At 42.0% G+C, this 20,789-nt stretch overlaps 2 protein-coding genes across 5 annotated transcripts in view; both read right to left on the bottom strand.

Moving 5' to 3' along the window:
- The window catches only part of kif13a (kinesin family member 13A), a 69,792-nt gene extending 54,143 nt beyond the window's left edge, over nt 1-15,649 (bottom strand). For 2 of the 4 annotated variants that reach the window (XM_061233742.1, XM_061233751.1), the window contains exons 1-2: nt 15,185-15,649; nt 14,909-14,999 (exon numbers count right to left, since the gene is read on the bottom strand). In XM_061233742.1, the coding sequence (XP_061089726.1) occupies nt 14,909-14,999; nt 15,185-15,245 (152 nt within the window). In that variant the 5' untranslated portion in view covers nt 15,246-15,649. The remainder of the gene's footprint in view (nt 1-14,908; nt 15,000-15,184) is intronic. The other 2 variants (XM_061233760.1, XM_061233769.1) reach the window with 2 other exon arrangements.
- Nucleotides 15,650-16,229: 580 nt separating this feature from the next.
- Nucleotides 16,230-17,832, bottom strand: LOC133123363 (E3 ubiquitin-protein ligase NHLRC1-like). Its single transcript, XM_061233783.1, has one exon. It carries the CDS (start codon nt 17,737-17,739, stop codon nt 16,492-16,494), a length of 1,248 nt encoding a protein of 415 aa, XP_061089767.1. The 5' UTR covers nt 17,740-17,832; the 3' UTR covers nt 16,230-16,491.
- Nucleotides 17,833-20,789: the final 2,957 nt, after the last annotated feature.

The raw sequence follows: 20,789 nt of genomic DNA, 5'->3' as shown, positions 1-20,789 counted from the left end.
GATTTTGTCAACGGCTTAAAAACAAGAGAGGCTAGCTAATATTTTTAAAGCAGCTTTCCAATGAAGAAAAAGTGAATAGTCCGGTTAATTATTCACATACACATATGGGAACTTTAGACACTAAGGTAGGCCATTATGTACTAGTGTACATTTAGTGTACATTTTGTACATTTAGTCACTAAGCATTTACTTTTTATTGCAGAAGCAAGACACACTGTAGCTTGATGTCTCAGTGAAACGAGACAAATTAAGCTACCTGATCTGGAAATGTTATGTTCACAGTAATGTCGAAACAACATATGCATAAATGTGATGTGGTCTTGAGCTGCCAAATTCCAGAATGCTGCCTCAGACTCTCATTCAGGGCTGACCCCTAAATGGTACATTCTTGAGTAAGGCTACATGTCTGAAAGGGCTACGGATTGATGGGGAGCGTACACCAGCATATTACATGGGTAAATTGTGCGATTTCTCCATTTTTCCGTGCCAAACTTTCTTTTTCTAACCCAAACACCCCATCATGAAGTGGCCTCGCATTATATCAGATGTAGATATTAGATGTAGACTGATTAAAAACATATTTAATTTCATAATTACTCTAAACGCTAAACAAAGTCCATTGGAGTGTTTTTGTGAACGGCACTTTAATCCTTTGAAGGGCCTTTCTGCCCAGTGGGTTTCTGGGAAAATGAGATAACTACACAGCAAATAAACTAACACATCCATTTCAAAAGGAAATGTCGTAACATTGAGTTTTCTAATCTTCTGTCTGATTTAGCAACATCCACAAAGTCCCTGTGGATAGTGATTTTCTGGGACAGCCGCAGATTGTTAGTGTAGCTATAAAGAGTGAACTCCTCAGGGTCTGCTGAGTGATAAGAAGATACTGCTGATGAGATAATGTGAAAATTGAGACAATTACAAGCCTGACTGCAGCAGTTGCAGCTGACCCGACTTCCTCCTCTTAAAAGTGTACAACATTCTCCTTTAAAGTCTGACTTCCAGGGCAGAGAGGAAGGCTGCTTTGCTGCTGACTAGCCTCTCCTTATTTTGCTACTAGCTGCAACAAAGCAGAAAAATTCTCCCTCCAGAGTAAAGATCCACTGGTTGCTAGATAAGTTGCCATACATTGGCAGGGGGCTTAAAATAGGGGCAGCCCCTGAGTGTGTAGGAGCAGATGGAGAATACCAAGATCCTCTGTCTGCAGGCAAAAACAAGTGGGCCTGAGCTACCTTTCAGGTTTTGACTGCATGCAGGTAGTATTCTTACTGCAGATGCACCCACGCCTTAGCTGAACTTTTAAGAATCTAATACACCATACACTAATGCATACGTTTTCTTTCTCGTGGAAAATAAGTACCTACAATGCTGCATTTTTTCGTGTCCAGGATGCAGTCACCAACTGAAAATGAATCCCATGTGATACCAAGAATATGCTATTTTGCAATACCAACAGACACTGGATTAATCCATGTCTGTACATTGAACAGAAACACACACTGACCATATCACAACATTTTCATAGCTGTGTATGTGACTTTATACTTTATTTGTCCCACATGTGTATGTGTGTGTGTGTGTGCGTGTATGTACATGCACACTTATGCACACACAGGTCCCTTGAAATAACTTAATCAATTCCAGAGGACGCAGAAGGTTTGTTATGCCAAAACATCTTTGTGTAAGGACCATACATTTTAATTTACATGAAAAAACACCAAAATCATCAGCTTTGGGACATATCTTTGGTTCTTTTCCTGACTTTTTTCATGACACTATATAAAAAACTAGCCTTGATTTAATTTTGAATGCAGCAGCTTTCCTTGGTCTGCTTCACTTCCTTGATCTGGTACTACTTTCCAACGTGAACCCCAGCTGAACACAGGTTTCTTATGAGGTTCATCTTAGGTTCAGTCTCATCCTTCTGATTAAATGTGACCATGAGGAGATCTTTCTGGCACCATTCCCAGCTATGCCGGAAAGGTCAGGTTTTACAAAAGCCTTCCCTTCATCTCAACATCAAGCATGTTTTAACATTGGAGATAATAATAATAATCCATAAAATCAACCAAAAATATGACAACCTTAGAAAAGTTAAGCCATTTACATACAACAGTGTGCTTGTAATTAGGAAGGCTAGTTTTAGAGGGAAAAAAACAAAGGGAAGTGGTTTTCTTTGAGCAAAGATGACATAGTATAAGGAGACCAATACAATTTCACCCAGACCTGCAAGGACATTTGCAAAGTTTGCAGGGCAAAGCTGCTAAATGCCAGATGACAGATTTTGGCTCCGAATTTGTATCTGAGGGTTATGGTTGAGCACGAGTGGACTGGCCTTGGACTGCGGCCTTCAAAGATGTAGCATACCTCTGAAATGTTTCCACCAGGAAAAAACCGCAACTAACCAAATAGAATACATACTATCCAGAAGATCAACAAAGAACAGTCTGTCTTAATTTTGTGATAATTGCCTTTGTTTGGTACTAGTACATGTAGTTTCAGGCCCCGAGTCATCTACTTTTCAAGCACCTTTCCCCCAGTCAAACAACCCCTCAATCTGTCTTTCTTTGGTTCTTTTGTTATTCTCTCCTTCTCTCAGTAAAGGACACTAGGCCTAGCCTGATGCTTGACAGCAAAACTGCTTTACTGGAATCCAATTTCAAACCTGGACACTTGTGCCATTCCAAGACAGCGGAGTAAACCGTAGAAAGTTTCACCAAACACACCGGGTAACTCTATCCACACCACCCTCACGGGTCACCCTTATTCTCCCACCATCACATCAAAGGGAATTATTTTACACAGAGAAAGAGAAAGGATTCAAATTAAAGGTGTTCTTTAAATATAACCCCAGTAAAGTGGTCATACTTTTGTGAAAGCATACGTCATACTAAGCTGTTCTGAACTGTAACATTCTTTGCCTCGGCGCTAAAGCAGCTGCTAAAAGCAGCCAGGGCAGTAGATTAGCAAACACAAAGGTGACATGGGATTTTAACATTTTCAGTTTGACAAGTGTGTGTGTAGCTAACTGTGTAGCTAACTAAAAAAGTGTGTGTGTAGCTAACAAAGGATTTTTGGAGTATCAAACCCATACAAATCCTGGGAGCAGAACAGAGGAGAATGATAATTAAATGACAAATAAGATTCCTACTAACCTGTAATCTTCATCCAATCCAAATTTAAATTATCCTATTTTCCATATTCAGTAGAATAATTTTATTAAACAAGCAAATACAGTTCACAGTGAACGGTGTATTTAAGGCATTTTGTAGTCAAGCCAAGCATAGTGAGTGATAAGTAGTGCAATTGGGTTTCAATTACATTTGTCACAGCCTAAAGTCTGTCAATCTTTATTGTAGTACAACTCCATTTACAGCACAAATAAGTTGCTACTTGGCGTAGTGCTTCACCGTGGAAATTGTCAGAAAACATGGAAAATGACTCATAAAAAGGCAATCACACTGTACTCCTGCCATAGAGGTGAGGTCCAGTGTGGATCAGACTGATTGAAATTACTCCAATCCTCACTGCAGCGTCACTCTAAAGGGTCACAAAGGGCAATTTAATTGAAAGAGAGATATAAGATTAACTTCTTTAAGACTGTAGCTGCGCTATGAAATTCACCACTTCTGGGAGGATCAAATCACTGCAATTTACACTGTATGTGAGAATGCTTTGTGTCACACATCACAGATAACCATTTGAGACGTGTCCCTTGTCCTTAATCATGAAGGATTCTTCTCGTTTAGGATTGCCAGACAAAAAAACCCAGACAGGTTCCCATAGTTCCTTGCCTGTGGCTATGTTTGAAATGTGTCATACAACCCCAAGAGAATAGTCTGCTATCAATCAACCTTACTTTGACAAATGTTCCTTGTAGCTTGAGGGAATCTGGTATGTCATTTCACAGCTAAGATATGTAGGAGAGGTTTGAAGCAATAGATTGCAAAGAAAAAAGTTTTTCTTGGACTGTTTAGGTGGAATATGAGAATTCCTTTGAACAAGCCACCATGTAGTTCCAGTTAGAGGCACGGTCAGCTTCAATTTGCCAGGTGTGGGAGGTCTTGCAAGCAGATTCTGTGTTTTGATTTGTTGACAAATCAGGTGGTGGTTCTGTTTATGGCGTTTTTCTGATCAGGTGGAGAGCCCGTATAGTCTATGCTATCTGATCGGCTGTCAAAAATGTGACCTTGCAAACCTTTCTTCAGCTGTAAATATACAAACATGTTCACAGCTAAAAAAAAAAAAACATGGTCTAGAGTGTAAATACACTCTTTAAGCCTCAGAATTTTAAATACTAATGCATTTATCTGCATTTGGGATAGTCCTTAGCACAGGAGAGGGAATGTGACTTTCATTTGTTCAGAGAAACACTAGCCTACTGCTTACTCTGAAATAATTAGCACACTGTAAGGAGCATCAATCAGGCCAAAATAGAGCTTTGAATGCGACTTCAGGCAAGTGCAAAATGTGTTAACCCGAACATATCATTAAACATCTCATAGTCACTCAAATGAACAAAACGTAAAATGAAAGAATAAAAAGACACTGTGTCACTGTGCACCAACAGGCGCTACGCAGAAATAGGGATAAAGCTACATGTGTGTATCACTGTGTGCGGTAGCTGTGTTTCCTGACACATTTTTTCCTCAGTATGTCTATTTACAGCTCATTCACACAATTACAGCTGGAACTCCTCCAGTAAAGCAGGGCTGTTCCTGTGGATTGTTTACAAAACTTGAACTCATTAAATCTCTTTGTCTTCCTCGACGGTTACTGAAAAAAACATGTCTGATTCGCAGGTTTACAGTCGTTCTCAGGCTGAGTGAAGCCTAGAACTTGCAGGGTAAATAAGAAGAGTACCCCTGTCACTCACTACAAAATGGCGACTCTGTACCTCTTTTTGTGCAAATACTGGAGCTGGTGCTGACAGACCATGGGAATTTTGGGAGTGGTCGTATGCGTCATCTCAGGGCAGAACTTTTTTTTTGTGAAATAGCCTACTGGTAGAATAATAACAAAAGGCAAGCAGGGATAAAGTATGTCCAGTTCATTTTTACATTTTGTTGTTTTTTCCTGATCAAGCCCCAAATGAAAATGTTGTCAGCGGAAGTATTTTGAGATTCTCAAAGCACAAGGGCACAGTTCCCCTGTCCGTCTAATCGAATAGGAATTATATTTCTATTAATAAACCAAGAAAGGATTTTTTTCAACATTATGTAAAAAAAAATTTTTAAAAAGCTGGAACAGGCGTGAAGAACTGCACTGAAAATGCCATGAAAATGCCATTAATTCATTATATTGGAATTGCAAGTGTGGCACTTTTAGGAATGTTCAGTTTTATGTATGTTTTAGGCAGGTATGCAGGCGACTGTAACATAACATAAGAATCACGTCAATTCACAATCTCAGTTTCAATGAAAAACTGAAAATGTGACAGAGACATATTTCCATGATGATAAGCTCTCCATGATGTTATAAACCTATTATTGTTCATCCCCACCCTAAAGTCTTTATCAACTACATCACACAGTTGCAAAATGAAAGATTTTTTTCCACAAGTAATTGTTTCAGTCATGAATTCAGCTCCAGTCCCCTGTTCTTACTCATCAGTTCCACAGAAAACGCACAGCTTTGGTGGTTTCGGGAGCAGAGACCACACTCAAATCTGCTACATTTCAGCAGTTAAGTAATCCATCAAGTTTAAGTCTCTGTTTCAGTGAAAAACTGAAAATATGTTATCTCTGCAAAATTAATTTAGCATGATTATGTGCAAAATTAGTTTCAATAGGGCATGATTAAGCATTTTTTGTATCATTCAGTTGCTGAATAGCTTGTCAGAGGAGAGGGATTCACACCTCAGCACCAGTATCTGCTGACTATTATCTAAATATTTTAAGCCCAAATATTTAGGAAAAGTCACAGAAGGAGGAGGGTATTGTATTTGTAGTGTTGAAGTCTGAATGGCTGATAGCATTGGCGCTGGACTAGCATTAAGTAAAACACAACAACTTTATTACAACTAAACAAGTGGCTTAATTAATATAAATGGTAAATGGTTGGCATTTATATAGCGCCTTTATCCAAAGCACTGTACAATTGATGCTTCTCATTCACCCATTCATACACACACTCACAACGGCGATTGGCTGCCATGCAAGGCACCGACCAGCTCGTCAGGAGCATTTAGGGGTTAGGTGTCTTGCTCAGGGACACTTCGACACAGCCCGGGCGGGAACCGGCAACCCTCCAACTGCCAGACGACTGCTCTTACTGTCTGATCCATGTCGCCCTAATATGAGTTAGGCAAGTGCTGGCCAAATACAGCCAAACCATGGACCATAATAATCGACCATCATTTTGTTTTGTAAAATTTAGCTGTCCCTACTCACACCTTTAAAAATGCTGTGCTGTCAGAGAAAGAAAGCTACACTCTGACCTTGGACTTAAACTTCTAGAACAGAGCAGCTGTAGAAGAGACAGTGAAACTTAATACACACCAGCAATGTTCCCTGCTGCCGCATTGCTGGAGAATGGCAAGCTTATGACTCATCAATAATGGACTGCAATTCAGAGAAAAGCCGTCACAGCAAAGTAAAATGAAATTGGATTGCCCACAGAAATTAAAAGGGGCATGGGTCACAACGAAGGCCTACAAAAAAATTCCAAGATACGAAAATGTATTGCACAAATTAGCTACTCGGGAATAGAATACCAACAGAGAAGGCTGAGGAATGGCACAGATAAGCATGATGATTCTGGAAATTCCTCACAAACGATCGGTCCTGTAAAATTGCTGGGGACTCCTACCAAAAGGGCATCACCTTGGTATCTTGGCTCCATGCCAAATCTCCTTACAGAAATGCATTTTTTGGTGCTCAGGCCAAACTGACACATAGCCGACTCCCCCTTGACCCACTTCCCAGACCAACAAACATCGCAACCCAGGGTAACTCCCAACAATCAAACAAACCAGTAAAGGAGAAAAGATATACCATTCTGCACAGCGAGCTGAACCACTCAGATACCTCAGCTTGCTAATGTTCTGCAACATTACTTTAAGTTGTTTTCAGTTCCAAAATGTGAATATTGGGTATCCTTCCACGACAAATATTTATTATATTTTACAGCACATGCTTATCTGGCTGCACACAAATAAGCTATGATATCTGCACAACAACAGCTTTTATTACTATACCAACAACATTCTGCAATGTGGTTTTATTTATTTGGTTAGCGGATACCTTCCCTTGGGAAATCTTACATTTTACATATAATCCATGTATGCAGCTGGACGTTTTACGGAGCCAGGCGAAGTCATTTGATCAAGGCTAGAAGTTGAGCAGGGTCCCATCTGAAACACCCGTTACTGTCCAGCCCTGAACAACCGTGACATACTACCTGCCTGAGATGGGGACAGAGGGACCTGCTGACACCAAACAAAAGACAGAAAGGATTGAGTGATCTAGGCAGAGAAAACACCTGCACGGGAGAATGAGAGAACGTCCCACACATACTGTAAGATCAGGAGCGTTATGGCATGACGAGCCCCTCTCTCGCCCTGCACCCCAGTGATACAAGCAAAAGTGGCAAACTCAGAGGTTTATATAATGGACAACAGCCCATAATCCTCTAGTCTTTTGCTGTTGCACCCATGTTCAAGGGCCTAAACATAGATGAGCTCAATAAGTATCTGTATTAAGGGATATTGTGCAAAGAAGAACTGGGCAAGTAGTCCCGGATAATGACGCCTACAGAGATTATTGATGTAATATTAAATATGTAGGCTTCCAGTGACACAGGGAAAAACAGCTCAGCCTTTTCCTAGTTTGCATAGTTTTCACACATTTCCTAAGAGATATGAAAATACTGGGGCATATGCAGCACAGCCAATGTTCCATATCAGAGAATCCACCACAAATAATCATGGGAACATAATTTAGCTTGCTTCTTTCACCAATAAGCAGGAGGACACTGTTTCCATCAGTACAGAGCACCATTGTTCTCACTGTTTGAGTATTCCTTTAAACTGCATGCTTTGCTTAATTGCTTGGAACTGCAGCATTTTGAAGCCATTTATGGCACTTTTTCCTGTTCCAATAATTGTCTTAAGTACAGGCTAATGTGCAGTAATGCTGCATCGTAACAGTATTCTTGCCCTCACTACTTATTCACACCATTGTTCACAAATTCTGTAGATTAGAATTAGGAAGGTAGTGCATTTCCTGTGGACAAACTGCAGATTTTGCTGCTATAGGAGCCTTTCCCTCAGTCTGGCTTCTGTACTTTTCCATCAGCTGTAGCCTGTCTTCCAAATCGGATATGACCTGTCACTGCTTTAGAGCCAACACGCTGGCTCCAAGACCATAACCATCAAACGCTGACTGGCACAGAGAATGAGTCTGCAGTCTGGTCTGGCACTGAGGTGGCACTAAGACCCGGTGCTGGGATTGGCGCAAGATCTAAAAGCTGAAGATGCCAGAGGGGCTTGCACTAGGACTGAGGCACAGGCTAATGCTGAGTCTGTTAAAGGGTGTGGCACTGGTAATGGCATCGAGACTGAAACTGAGGCAGCCTGCTGTCCCTGCTCATTTTTACAGGCTTCAGTTTAATGAGAGTATCTGACCGAAACTGCAATGAAGATTCATAACTGGAATGACTGACCACAGGGAGTGGCTCATATCACAGTCTCCGGCCTATCCTCAGAAGGGCAAGTCAAATATTCAAAATATTTTGCAAGTTATAAAGGGAATTTGTGATAACAAAGGGTTTCGCGTACTGAACGCTGCCTTTTAAAAGCAATTTGCATCTGTGGCAGACAGAGATCACGCTTAAGCCAGTAATGGTGCTGGGTGTAATAAAATTCTGCCAGTGAATAGGATATTTCTAGGGAAGGCAGCCATTTTCAGAACTACATCTGAACACATTCTCCGCCTTTTTTTCATTATAGGCCCCACCCAAATAGAACTCAAAATCATGTTTTAAACAGTTTTTGGATGATTTGGAGTTTTTCTTTAGGGCATCATCAGGAATATCCTTTCTTCACAGAAAGTCTGTTTCGGCCAAATTAATATCAAATTCACAAACTAGACTCCCACACTTTCCTGCTAACAGGCTTAATTTAAGTAGCCTCTCCTGCTTCAGAGCAGCACATCAGACAAGGGAAATATAAGTGGCAGCTTTCAGGAGGACAATGGGTTTTTGAGAGTATTCATGCTCAGGCATACTGAGGTTGTCAGAAAATCCCCTAAAACAGACCTTCTCTGCCACAGTCAGCTGCATCTGACATGCCACTTCACCAAGCATGAAGCAGCAACACAGTTCACACGACCCACCCCTGACCCTCCTGTACAGCCAGCCTGAGGCACTGAACGAAGCAAAGGACGCTAGCAGGCTAAGCCCTGACAGCCTGGAACCGTCCACCTCCACTGCCAGGTGAGTTTGCTAGTGCCGGGGTCAGAGTTCATGTCCATGAGCTCATCGCTTCGGTGTGGCCACCTACCTCGGCCAGCTGGCTCGTCAGAACACTGCCCTCTTTGTTCTGCCGGAAGCCGATTGGCTCACGAGACAATCCCCGAATTTCAACACACACTGCTCTGCCTGTCAGGCTGTGCCTCTCCTACACTGGTCCAGACAGCTTCTTTCTTCTGTATGCATGGCAGATGTCTCTGCTGGTTTTACGTGCATAATATGTTACAGCAGAGAGCCCCAATGAGAACACAAGTAAAAGAATCAGCACTGAAAAAACAGCATAGCGTGTTAATAAATTGTCTTAACAATACAATTGCATGAGAATTTTATTAATTCAATTGTAAAATAAAAATGGAAATGCACTGTCTGGGGCTCCTATGTGTCTCAGTACAAGGCACTGTAGGATAAGCTCAGACACAGGCAGCTTGACTCTGGCCTGTGGTGGTAGGCGAATCTGACCGGAAACTCAGAACTGTTGGACACTGTTGTCTTCATTCTTCTGGAGCCAGCTGTGCTTAATTGCTCAGAGTACCCCGTGTTAAAGCTGCATAAAAACCTGGTAAATACATACTGGGCACCTGAATGTTACCAGCTTTCACAGTAATAGATGTGATTTTCTTCCTACTGGCACTAGCTCTCCTGGTTGAGTTGCTTATACTTCAGAAAACAGTCACTGGCTCTCAAGTAAATGCATGAGAGAAGGGCACGTTTCAGCTACAGTGCTTCAAAAATAAGTGGAGGTGGTGGTATGGAAGCACAACAGAGGGAAAATTAACACGTACATCATCGGAAACCAAAGACATTCATTAGCATGTGTGTTTTCTAACCACATATAGAACCCTAGTTTGCATTGATCTAAAAGCCTCATATTACACAACAGGTGGACCAACTGCACAAAAACCTTCCCTCAATCTGCCTGAGAATAAACAAGGGGAAAGTCATTAGTGTTTCTGGGGTGAAAGCACGTAATGGAAAGGTGTTCCTTGACGGCGCCACCTTGATTTACACGCTAAATAAAGTGTGTGCTGACAGAAAACATAAAGTGAGCGAAACTATAGTGCACTTTTCCCCTGAGGCAAAAGCTTCAAAATCCATTATCTCTCATTTCCCTTAGCTCACACACATCCGTCTGCCACACACGTCCCTACCTGCCTTTACATGCATCTCTGAACTCTTTGTTCAAAATAAATCAGCAGCATGTTCACAGCCCAAAAGTACTTTCTTTCTAACACCATACGCTTGTATTAAACATACACTATCGGACAAATAAAATTACATCATTAATGACAAACAAGTAAAAATGTCTCGGAATGAACACATGTCATTTAGGATATTCCCTACAGCAGGGCCTCGGGAAGAGGACAGACAGTGGAGGATGTGCACAAAACCATGCTGAGCTGAAGCTAACTAACTGGAATGGCTTGAGAATATCTGACATTATACATTGGTTATGCTGTATTCCATAAGGAATTCTGGAAATGGTTCTAAAGTTATCAGTTGCTGTTGTCTATTTCCAACTTGATTCATTCAGAAGTGGTTTCCTTCCACTGACACTGACAACTGCAATGCCCATATGAGTGTATTTCCTATACACAAATTTGCCACTTTTTTTCTAACCTTAAGCTGGCTACAGGAATTTGCTTCTTCTCCCTAGCTTTTCCTCGTAAATGCTCCAAATGTCACAAATATGACAAAGTATAAAATGGCAAATGAAACGTATACAAAAGCATACTAAGGTATAGTCATATGGAAGCAAATTAATGATGAATACAACGTCCAGTATTCAGATGCTGAATCATAATTTGGCAGAGATCCGCCCTGAACAGAGGAGCTGCCCTTGTCTCCCGGAGCAACCAAAGTCTCTGATGGCTTTCTCATTTAGAGAGAGGAACGTCACGATTGCTTTTAACACACGTACATTATCAGACAGCGCAGCAAATTGAGGATGTCACTGCCCATGGACTGTATTAGTGTTCTCTTATATCCCTGTTCCACTCACAAACACACAGACAGACACGTATACATTAGTTTAAAGACACAGTTAAATATCAACATTTAAATGATATACTGTACAAACATTTGGGAATTCTTCCTTTCTGCTCCCAAACAAAGAATTTTTTAAAATATTTTATGAACTGAGATAAATATTACATTTTCAATCATTACATTTAGGCTAGTGCTAAAAATACCTACTGTGTTGATTGAATTACAGGGGGAATACCAGTCACAAAAGACCTTTGGTAATGGAAAAACTGAGTCAGTAAGCTAGCCAACGATCAAGCATACTAACATTACTCGATAAAATGGCAAGCAACATCAACCAAAGAAGTTTATTAGAAACAGGACATAACTTACTACACAAGCAGTAAAATAAAATACTTACGCCTTAAGAGTTCATATGGTTTAATGTTATCAAAAGTGTATAACTCACGCTAACCTGCAGTGTCTAACACATACAGTAAGCCAAACATGAAATCGGTATCAAATAAAAAACTGGACCAAAAATAGACATTTTAGTTAGAATATATATTTTTTCTTCCTTTGCAGACTAATGCAAATTCTGTATACAATATTTCATGTTAAGGTAAATCTGTCCAACTCGATTTTAGAGAGAAACAGGCCATTCATTTTTATTGAAGAGGTTGAAGGGTAAAATGTAACAAGTGCAGCATGAGGACAGAGAGTAATATCACCGTGGCAACATAAAGTGGTTTCGTCCTGTATATGACAGGCTATGTGCACAGCTGTCACAATAACACAACACAGAGCCATAGATGTATAGGTACTGTCATCATGCATTATTATGTATCCTTATGACATAGGACTCAAACAATGCAAACACGCCGCCACTGGCAAAACAAAATCAATTTGCCAGTAGCCAGTAGTTATTATTCCAATTAATCAAACCTAAGGAACGAAATGTCCAGTCAGATATTTTTGCCTGGTCCTGTTGCAAATAATTGAATAGATATACTGTATCTGGCATAGATGCACACAAATACCACAGTGAGACACCAGTTAAAGCCTGAATAAACAGGATCATTTGACCTTGTATCATGCTGAAGTAATTAAAATGAGAGGTGGAATTACACAAGTCTCTGCGCCCCTGCATGACTGGAGACTGTCTGGCCCTGGTATACAGTTACCACATCTACAAGAGGCTTTGCTGACAGAGCAATACAAAAGCAATGGCGGAAGGTACTAGAAACACCTGAAAAGCTTCAACCCTCATCTCATCTACACTAGCTATGTACTGTATGTGCAATTGAATATAGTATGACAAGCAAATTAATCTGCTTACAACAAACTGAACTAGATAAGTCAGCTACCCAAGCGTTCTTCTTGTCAGTGCTGCCTGCTAAGGGTTCTGTTTAAACCACAGGGGTATGTAGCATGTGACGCAGAACCAAGACCCAGAACTTGTGATAAACTAAACAATGTGGGATTTGTCTTTACACTTTAAATCTATAATACATGTTGGGTCAGTATCATTGAATATAGTTATGGAACATGTTGAAACCATACTCTGTTAAAGACATTTCAATTATGACCACAATTTGGAAATGTTTGCAAGTTAAAATAAAATGAGACAATGTAACGAATAGCCTGGAGAAAGACAATATGGTACAAACTCCAAATAGGCACCTCTCGCCCACTATTCAACACTGTGATAAGCTGCATTTTCTACATTTTCTGTTAAAAATCACTTCTTAAGCTTTGGTCTCAATTTCATTTAAACACATGCCCCAGTAAACCTGACCCCTGGCTCCACCCACTAGAGACTTTTCTCTCATTAGTGTAAGCACTGTATAAACCTGAATGCTGAACATAAGGGGTATGCTGACAGTTAAGCCATTACTGAATATTAAACAGCGTAAAGATTAAATCATAGTCGGAATGTCAGCAGCCTCATGACTACAGAGCATCTCATTTAAAGCGTGCATAGTTCGTGACATGGTACGAAAGAATAGAAAAAAAAATATATTTTTAAAGAACAATAATAGTGAAAGTGTGAAGACTGTTTATGTACTGTAATAAGGAAGGATAAACAAAAAAATAATTCACAGGCCGTCAGGACACTGTTCTTGTATGCCCCCATATTTTTAAACACCTTGCTGGTGATTCTGAAACCCAAGTAATATAAACTAGTATTCCCTCTCCCTTCCCTTTGTCTTGCAAATGGTTTCTACCTCGTGGCTCCAATTCTCCGTCCAAAAGAAAAGCACATTTCACAAGACAGCTTCATTACAGTCAGGGGTCAACGTACCCTCCGACTGTGACCACAACGCACAGCAGCAAAACCACGGACAGCCAAAAGAAACCCCTCGTACACACAACCAAACCGTACTAACAAGGTGGAACAGTCCCTCTGAAATACTTTGTCTATAATGATTGTTTGTATTATTAAAATATATATTTATTTAGCTAAACGCACATCAGAGCGGTCAAATCTTAACACATAGGCTACCTATTTGAACGAGCTCTGTCTGGAAATCGCGTTCCATTCATAGATATTAATACCCCAAAGTATGGTGAGGCTAGGTCGTAGTTCCAGTGATGTAACCATTCATGGACAAGTCCAAAAGTAACAGTTACTACTACCTAATACCAATAGCTATCATGCTGCTATCGCGCTGGATGTCTGTAGTTGCTGCGTCTATTTTTACAGTCTGTTGCATCGGAATTTTGGCCGCGAGCCAGCAGTTTGTTCTTTTAGCTGATGATGACTTCGTGTTGGAAAAGATTTGATGGGGTGGTCCGTTTTCTGAATAAACATTGAAATGTTGTCTCCATGTGAACAATCTGTCATGAGACCGGGATTGAGTGGGCTATAATATAACTAATTTGCAGTTTTCAAGACTTGCTTCAGAAAACAGGCCATATATCTAAATCTGACTCGATTGAACCTGGTTGTCATGTTTTTTTGCACTGCAGACAATCCCAGACATCTGAAATCGATGTAAAGTTCTAACCCAATAAGCATTCGAAGTGCTCTGCGCGGCACAAGAAAGGCAATGAACCGAACCGTTCAGTTTACATTTTAATGACTGGTTTTAGTTTGGGTACCGAAATAAACAAGCACGTCGCAGAAACCAGATGTCAAACTTCAGTGTGCTTTGACATTCCTCGGTAACGCTCCAGACATACCTTGCTACGACGTTTGAGTTTAAGAAATAACGTTAATGCTAACGGCACTCTCAAAAATTAAATGAAAAGGAAGTTCTGTTTCCATGATGCACACCCTAACGTTATTCAGCAACCTAGCCAGCGAGTAAGTTAGGCTCATTGCTAAAATGGCTTACTTAACGTTAACCAGCTAACTAGCCGTCATGTCATTGTGTCTAAACTAGCTAGCAGACTTGTCAGTCAGCAACTGTAAAATATATCTAACGGTTAGCTTGCTAATTATTGAACAATATAAAAAAAGATCATTTACCTGCTTTCCCCTTTTGTGTTTGAAGGCGGTGGGTGCAGGACAGTTTGATTTTCCTCCATTTCCACAACACACTTTGTATTCAGTTCCAATTCTGCATTAACAGTTCAAATGAAAGACTTAGCCAACAAAGTTTTTTTTAAATCTCAGTGGGTAAAAGTTATTGCAAGCTAAGTTAGCCATTAAATCTGGCAACCAAGCAAGATTCGCTAACTAGCTCTCAAAGTTAACCACCTAGGTAACCATAGCTAGTCAGCAACAGTCTAAGACTTCACTTACCTCTCCGGTTCATCGGCCGGACCCTAACTGCAACTTTTACCTTACTATCCGACATTTTCATCCACTTTCTGCCTAGCTACGACTATGCAGATAATACTAGCTAGCCTGCAAGCTAGCGGTATGGGGTTGGTTCAGAAAATGATAACGTCTCAAAAATCCCCCTGGAAAGAGCGTTCCAGATTCCGGCTATTTAACGGGTGCGAGTTCCTTAAAGAAAATCCAACGTCCATCTCCGATAATGGTGGAAATCAAAACGAAACATAATTCCGTTCTGCACTGTATCCAGTTAGCGCCAGCTAGCTACCTAGCTTACTAGATCCACCGCCTCGCTCCAGTTTCCGACAGCATCCCAACCGCCATCTTCCAGCAGTTTGCACTCCTAGCAAGGGAACCTCCGGTCGATGGAAAAGAAAAACTGGATTTCTGGAAAACACGAACCGAACTTTGGAAACCGAGTGATACACAACACCCGGACAGTGTCAGGCGATAAGGAAAGTGGCGAGAGCGACTGAAGTACTGTTAATGATATAGATGTAGGATAATGCAACGTTGGCCGTGCACCTGTGTCGTGGTGTGCTGTTAGAAACGTAATTAAATCGAATAGCCTTCCTAAGTGTGTGTGGCGAGGTTATTTCATTGGCCTGGGCACATACTACCTGTCCTACTGCATCAGGGCATCTCACGTCGCTGCTATACAGTAAGCATAACCCTGAGAGTGTGCTGATAACAATTTCCCGGAATTACACCACTGCTTTGAAGCATCATTACATGATTATGATTATATGAAGTATGTTTGTGGCTTGTGATATTAGGTCTACAATGTTAAGAAATTATGAGCCTGATTTACTGACACTTTCAGCGCAAAACCTTTTAGCATACGCAAACCGATAACATGACCAATGGTCATGGTGTTTGTTTCGCACCAATTGCTGTTTATTTTATTCGCTTTGCATGTGCTAAAATGTTTTGCACGTGCTAAGCTCTTCGTAAATCAGGGTAAATGAGGCCTTACTGTTTTCTACAGAACACCCTCAGCCGCTGCAGACATTGTACAGAACATATATTTATTGCCTCAATCCTCTCACCATTGACATGACAAATAACAATCACATTTAATTCGCAATTTTGGTAAAAGAGTAGAATTATGGATTTCGATACAATGGATGACACAGAGAGAAGTAGTAATGAAGACTGTCTTTTTTTATGTTTATCTTTTCCCCCAAAAGTAAATGGGGGATTTTCAATACAGTATTGTTTTGTCGTATTTAATTTCAGTTCATCAGATAAGGGTATGTGAACCAGCGGTATCACGACTGTGTTTTACTGAGGTCTGAATTGGCCACATACAACTTCACAGAGTGATCGCCACTGTCCAGGACAAGCAACATGTTTTGAGCAGTGGCTACAAGACCCATAGGACGTACCATTCCACGACTGATCAGTGGGGTCAGGACTGGGGGATTCTGGGGCTTCCCCAAACTCCAAATCATCCCCTGCCCCACATCTGCCGCAATCACATATCCCTCTCTATCAAAAGCCACAGCAGAGATGCATAGCCTCACTGGGGAAACAAGCATGAGGCCAAAGGTGTCAATCTTCGTGAGGAGGGTGAGCTCACTGTTGAATATAGTGATCTGTGCACAGTCACTGCCAGTTCCTCTTTCTGCCAGGCCTCCAGTGTGCTCCACCACAGCAACGTTCCCAGTGACCCGGCACGAGGCCACTGACCTGGGGCACTGCAGGTCAGTGCTAACTAGTCTGTTCAGCACTGTAAGGGAGTGGGCAAAGTCCACCACCACTTCTGACAGTGTGCCCGCCTGGGCATCCGTCACCAAGATGTGCCCACATCCATCCACCTCCACACCCCAGGGCAGCTTGAATGAGTCCCGGATGGTCACCACACTGCGCCCCCTGGAGGTGAACACCTTCACAGAGCTGTCACCCGCATCCGTTATGATCACATGCCCACTGGGTGCCACTGCGACATCGAGAGGGTGGCAGATTTCAGCAGGGGCGTGGCCTCTGTGTCCAAACTTGTGCAGCCGCCTCCCCTGGGGACTGAAGATTGCTACCCTCCTGTCGCTGTCATGCACCACTGCCACCGCCCCTGAAGACCCAAACACGGCCAGCCCTGTGGGGTTGACCAGGTTCCCCCAGCCCCCGAAGGCAGAGTGCAACTGCAGTGTCCCGGACTCCAGCCCCCCAACCTGGCCAATGCTTCCACTCACCCTGTGCGGGACAGCAGGCCTGGGGCTACCGCACACCAGCAGCTCTGACAGGTCGAAAAGGGGCAGGCAGTCGGAGGTGTCAGACACGCTGCACAGCTGCCTGCAGAAGGGGCACTCCAGTTTGTGCAGAAGGGGGTGGGAGAGCAGGGTGAGGCACTCCAGACAGAGTACATGACCGCAGGGGAGGTTCCGAGGCCTGCGCTCCCTCTGCTGCCCGCTGAACTTCTCAAAGCATACTTTGCACTCCAGCAGATTGGTGTGGATCTCATTCAGGAGCGCCTCCGGTCCCAAACGTCCAGTGCTGAGGGGGGCAGGGACTAGTGACATGACAGCCGGTCTTCCTGCTCTTCACCCCTTTTCCGAGTGATGGTCTCCTGCTTACAAGAGTTTGATTGAAAACAAAGAGAGAAGAAGTGAAAACGTGAAGGAGAAACAGAGAGAGAAAGAGAGAGAAATCCGAGAGAGGATATTTATGGCTCACTCACCTCCAGCAGGCCTCAGTGTCATGTGACACTGGCTCTGTCTAATCCTTGTTTTGAAAGTTCTCTGCTGCCCCCTGTTGGCAGAAAAACACACCTCTCTAGTCCCATGGAAAAACACATGCCGCTCGTATACAATGGTTTATATTTACCAAAACAAAATCGTATAAATGTCTCAACAGGGGGTGAGACTGTAGTTCTGTAGGTAACAGTCCTGTTAAGTTTTAGCACACACATTTTAAAATGTAATTCTGCTTACTATGCTCGATATGATGCAGCTGTCAATACCTCCATGAGTGCTTTTCATTGAAGGTGTATTATTTATTTATTTCAATGTGTATTGGAGAAAGCCACCTTGGTGATATTCACAGAAATCAGTTTGGAATAGTGCTACACAGTCCACCAGTCTTTAGGTCTTAATGGATAGAGTGATACTGAATAATGAGATGGTCACTTTATTAGGTATACCTATTTTGTACTGGGTAAGACCCCCTTTTGGCTCCGGAACACCAAGAATGTTTCATGACATGGATTCCAAAAGGTGCTGGAAACATGTGGCCCATGCAGACAATAGCAGCATGCAGCTCCTGTGGATTTTAGCCACACATTCACATTGCAAACCTTCTGTTCCAACTCATCCCAAAGGTACTCCATTAGATTGAGATCTGGGGACTGTGCAAGCCAGTGACTGAAGTCACTGTCATACTCATGGAACCAACTCGAGATGATGCATGCTTTGTGACCTGGCACATTATTTTGCTGGATGTATCCATTTGAAAAAGAGCAGACTGGCCAAAAATGAACATGGTCAGCAACAATGCTTCAAATGATACTCAGTTGGTATTAAGGGGCCTAACGCATGCCAGAATACATTCTACACACCACCACCAGCCTGCACTGCTGACACAAGGCAGGATGGGGCTAATGATGTTTATGCCAAGTTTGTGTATGTCACAGGAGAAAGTGAGATTTCTCAGACCAGGCAAACATATTCTAATCTTCAATCACCCAGGTTTAGCTGCACCTTCCTGTTCGTAGCTGACAGGAATGGAACCCAGCATGGTCTTCTGCTGCTGTAGCCCACCCGCTTCAAGGTTTGGCTTGTTCAGAGCATTCAGAGATCAATTCCTTCACATCACTGTTGTATATGGCTGTTATTTGAGCATTTATGGCCTTTCGGTTAACTGCCTATTCTCTTCTGACCTCTCCCAAGGTGGTTTTGCCCACAGAACAGGCACTCACTGGATAATTTATTTTGCCCCATTGTCTGTAAACTCTAGAGACTGTAGTGCATGAAAATTCCATGAGGGCAATTGTTTTTGAGATACTGGAACCACCACATCTGGTACCAACAATCATACTTTGGCCAAAGCTGCCCAGATCTTGGCCATTATAATGTTTGGTTGAACAACTAAATCTCTTCACCATGTCTGCATGCTATATACAGTATATCAAGCTGCAGCCACAATTATCTCACATTGGGCCCCACCACCCAGGTGTACCTAATAAAGTGACAAATGAGTATATATATGACCATATTTAGATAAGAGTTTATTGTCCAGATATCTCCAATGAGTTTAATGCCAGTGAACAAATGGGAATCATTCGGTGACAGGACAGTACACACTGATACTTGGTCAGGGTTTTCCCACATAGGAACCTAAAGAGGCCCATTTAACATGAATTTTCCCCCTTGGGAGATGGCTGTAAATGGTTTGCTATGAATATGACTGTGTGGCAAGTGTGGTCTGCGGTAAGGAAGCAGGGCAATCGGACAACCACGCCTATAAGTCGGTACGCACCTGGACTACGTTTGGAATTAGTCCAGGATGTTAAATGTGTGCTCTTTTCCGCAGTAGATGTCCGGGGAACCACTGTACGAGAGAGCCGTGTATGAGAGAGCTATGTCAGTGTGAGCTGCAAGTGAAGCTGAAAAGCTACAATTAAGCTTTTGGTTTTCTTTGCCTTTATTATTTTAGTTTATTATTTTTATCCTGATCCCGCGAGGGTGAAGGGGGAAGACGTTGTTTGTTTACAAGCTACGCGCTCTCTCTGCTTCCCGGTCCTGTGAAAATATAATAGAAAGCTGGTGCAGTCTGGACTTTCGATATCTCCCCGGGTCCAGCTCTCAGGGGTGTGTCCCAGGGTGTGACAGACTGCCATTCAGAAACTGAAGAAACCACGGCTACTGGGCTGCTCATTTTGTAATGACACTGTTCCAGTATGTGGCTCTGGCTCTGTGGGCAGCAAAGGCTGTGCAGCTCAGCAGCATGAGTTAGTCAATAAAAATGAAGTTACATTCAGAAACTATCATAGATTATGGAGAGATATATACAAAATAAATTGATAGACACATTTATGATGTGCTTTATTCCTGGCTTTCTTACTAGTATAGCCACATGTGCAGCAATCTATCCTCAACTCAACTAGCGTGTGCTTCAGACTAGGAAAGGCTTCTGAAATCAAGACAAACACAATAACTTGTAGAGAATCTAGATTAGGACCACAGAATGTTTATTTTATATACTTGAGACAGAATGTATTCAGTCCATAAACTTTGAAATATTTTTAGTATAAAGGCATCAAGTGATCAAAACATCTCACTTCAAAAAATACAGATGCAAGCACAGCACAGTATAACATCCCTGGGACAGACTCTATAAAGCGACTGACCAGGTGTGGGGAAAACACGGCAGGCATAGGTGAAGACATAGGCAGACGTCTGTAGGTGATCAAAAAAATGCAACCCAGACGTCAACAACCACAGCACACTTTAATGGGTCCATATTAGTCTTAGAGCATTATTCAAGATGGCAGGCCTCATTGCAAGTCCCAACAATAATATTAGTGTGATTAGCAGTATGCACATGGAACTTTTAAAAATGAATAGCATCACAG

The sequence above is a fragment of the Conger conger genome, chromosome 1, assembly GCF_963514075.1.
Source record: "Conger conger chromosome 1, fConCon1.1, whole genome shotgun sequence".
NCBI classification, from domain to species: domain Eukaryota; kingdom Metazoa; phylum Chordata; class Actinopteri; order Anguilliformes; family Congridae; genus Conger; species Conger conger.
This window is presented reverse-complemented; position numbering and strand designations above follow the sequence as displayed.

What these genes read in the sequence shown, in the direction of transcription:
- LOC133123363 (XM_061233783.1), bottom strand. Translation starts at nt 17,739, where the DNA reads ATGTCACTAGTCCCTGCCCCCCTCAGCACTGGACGTTTGGGACCGGAG.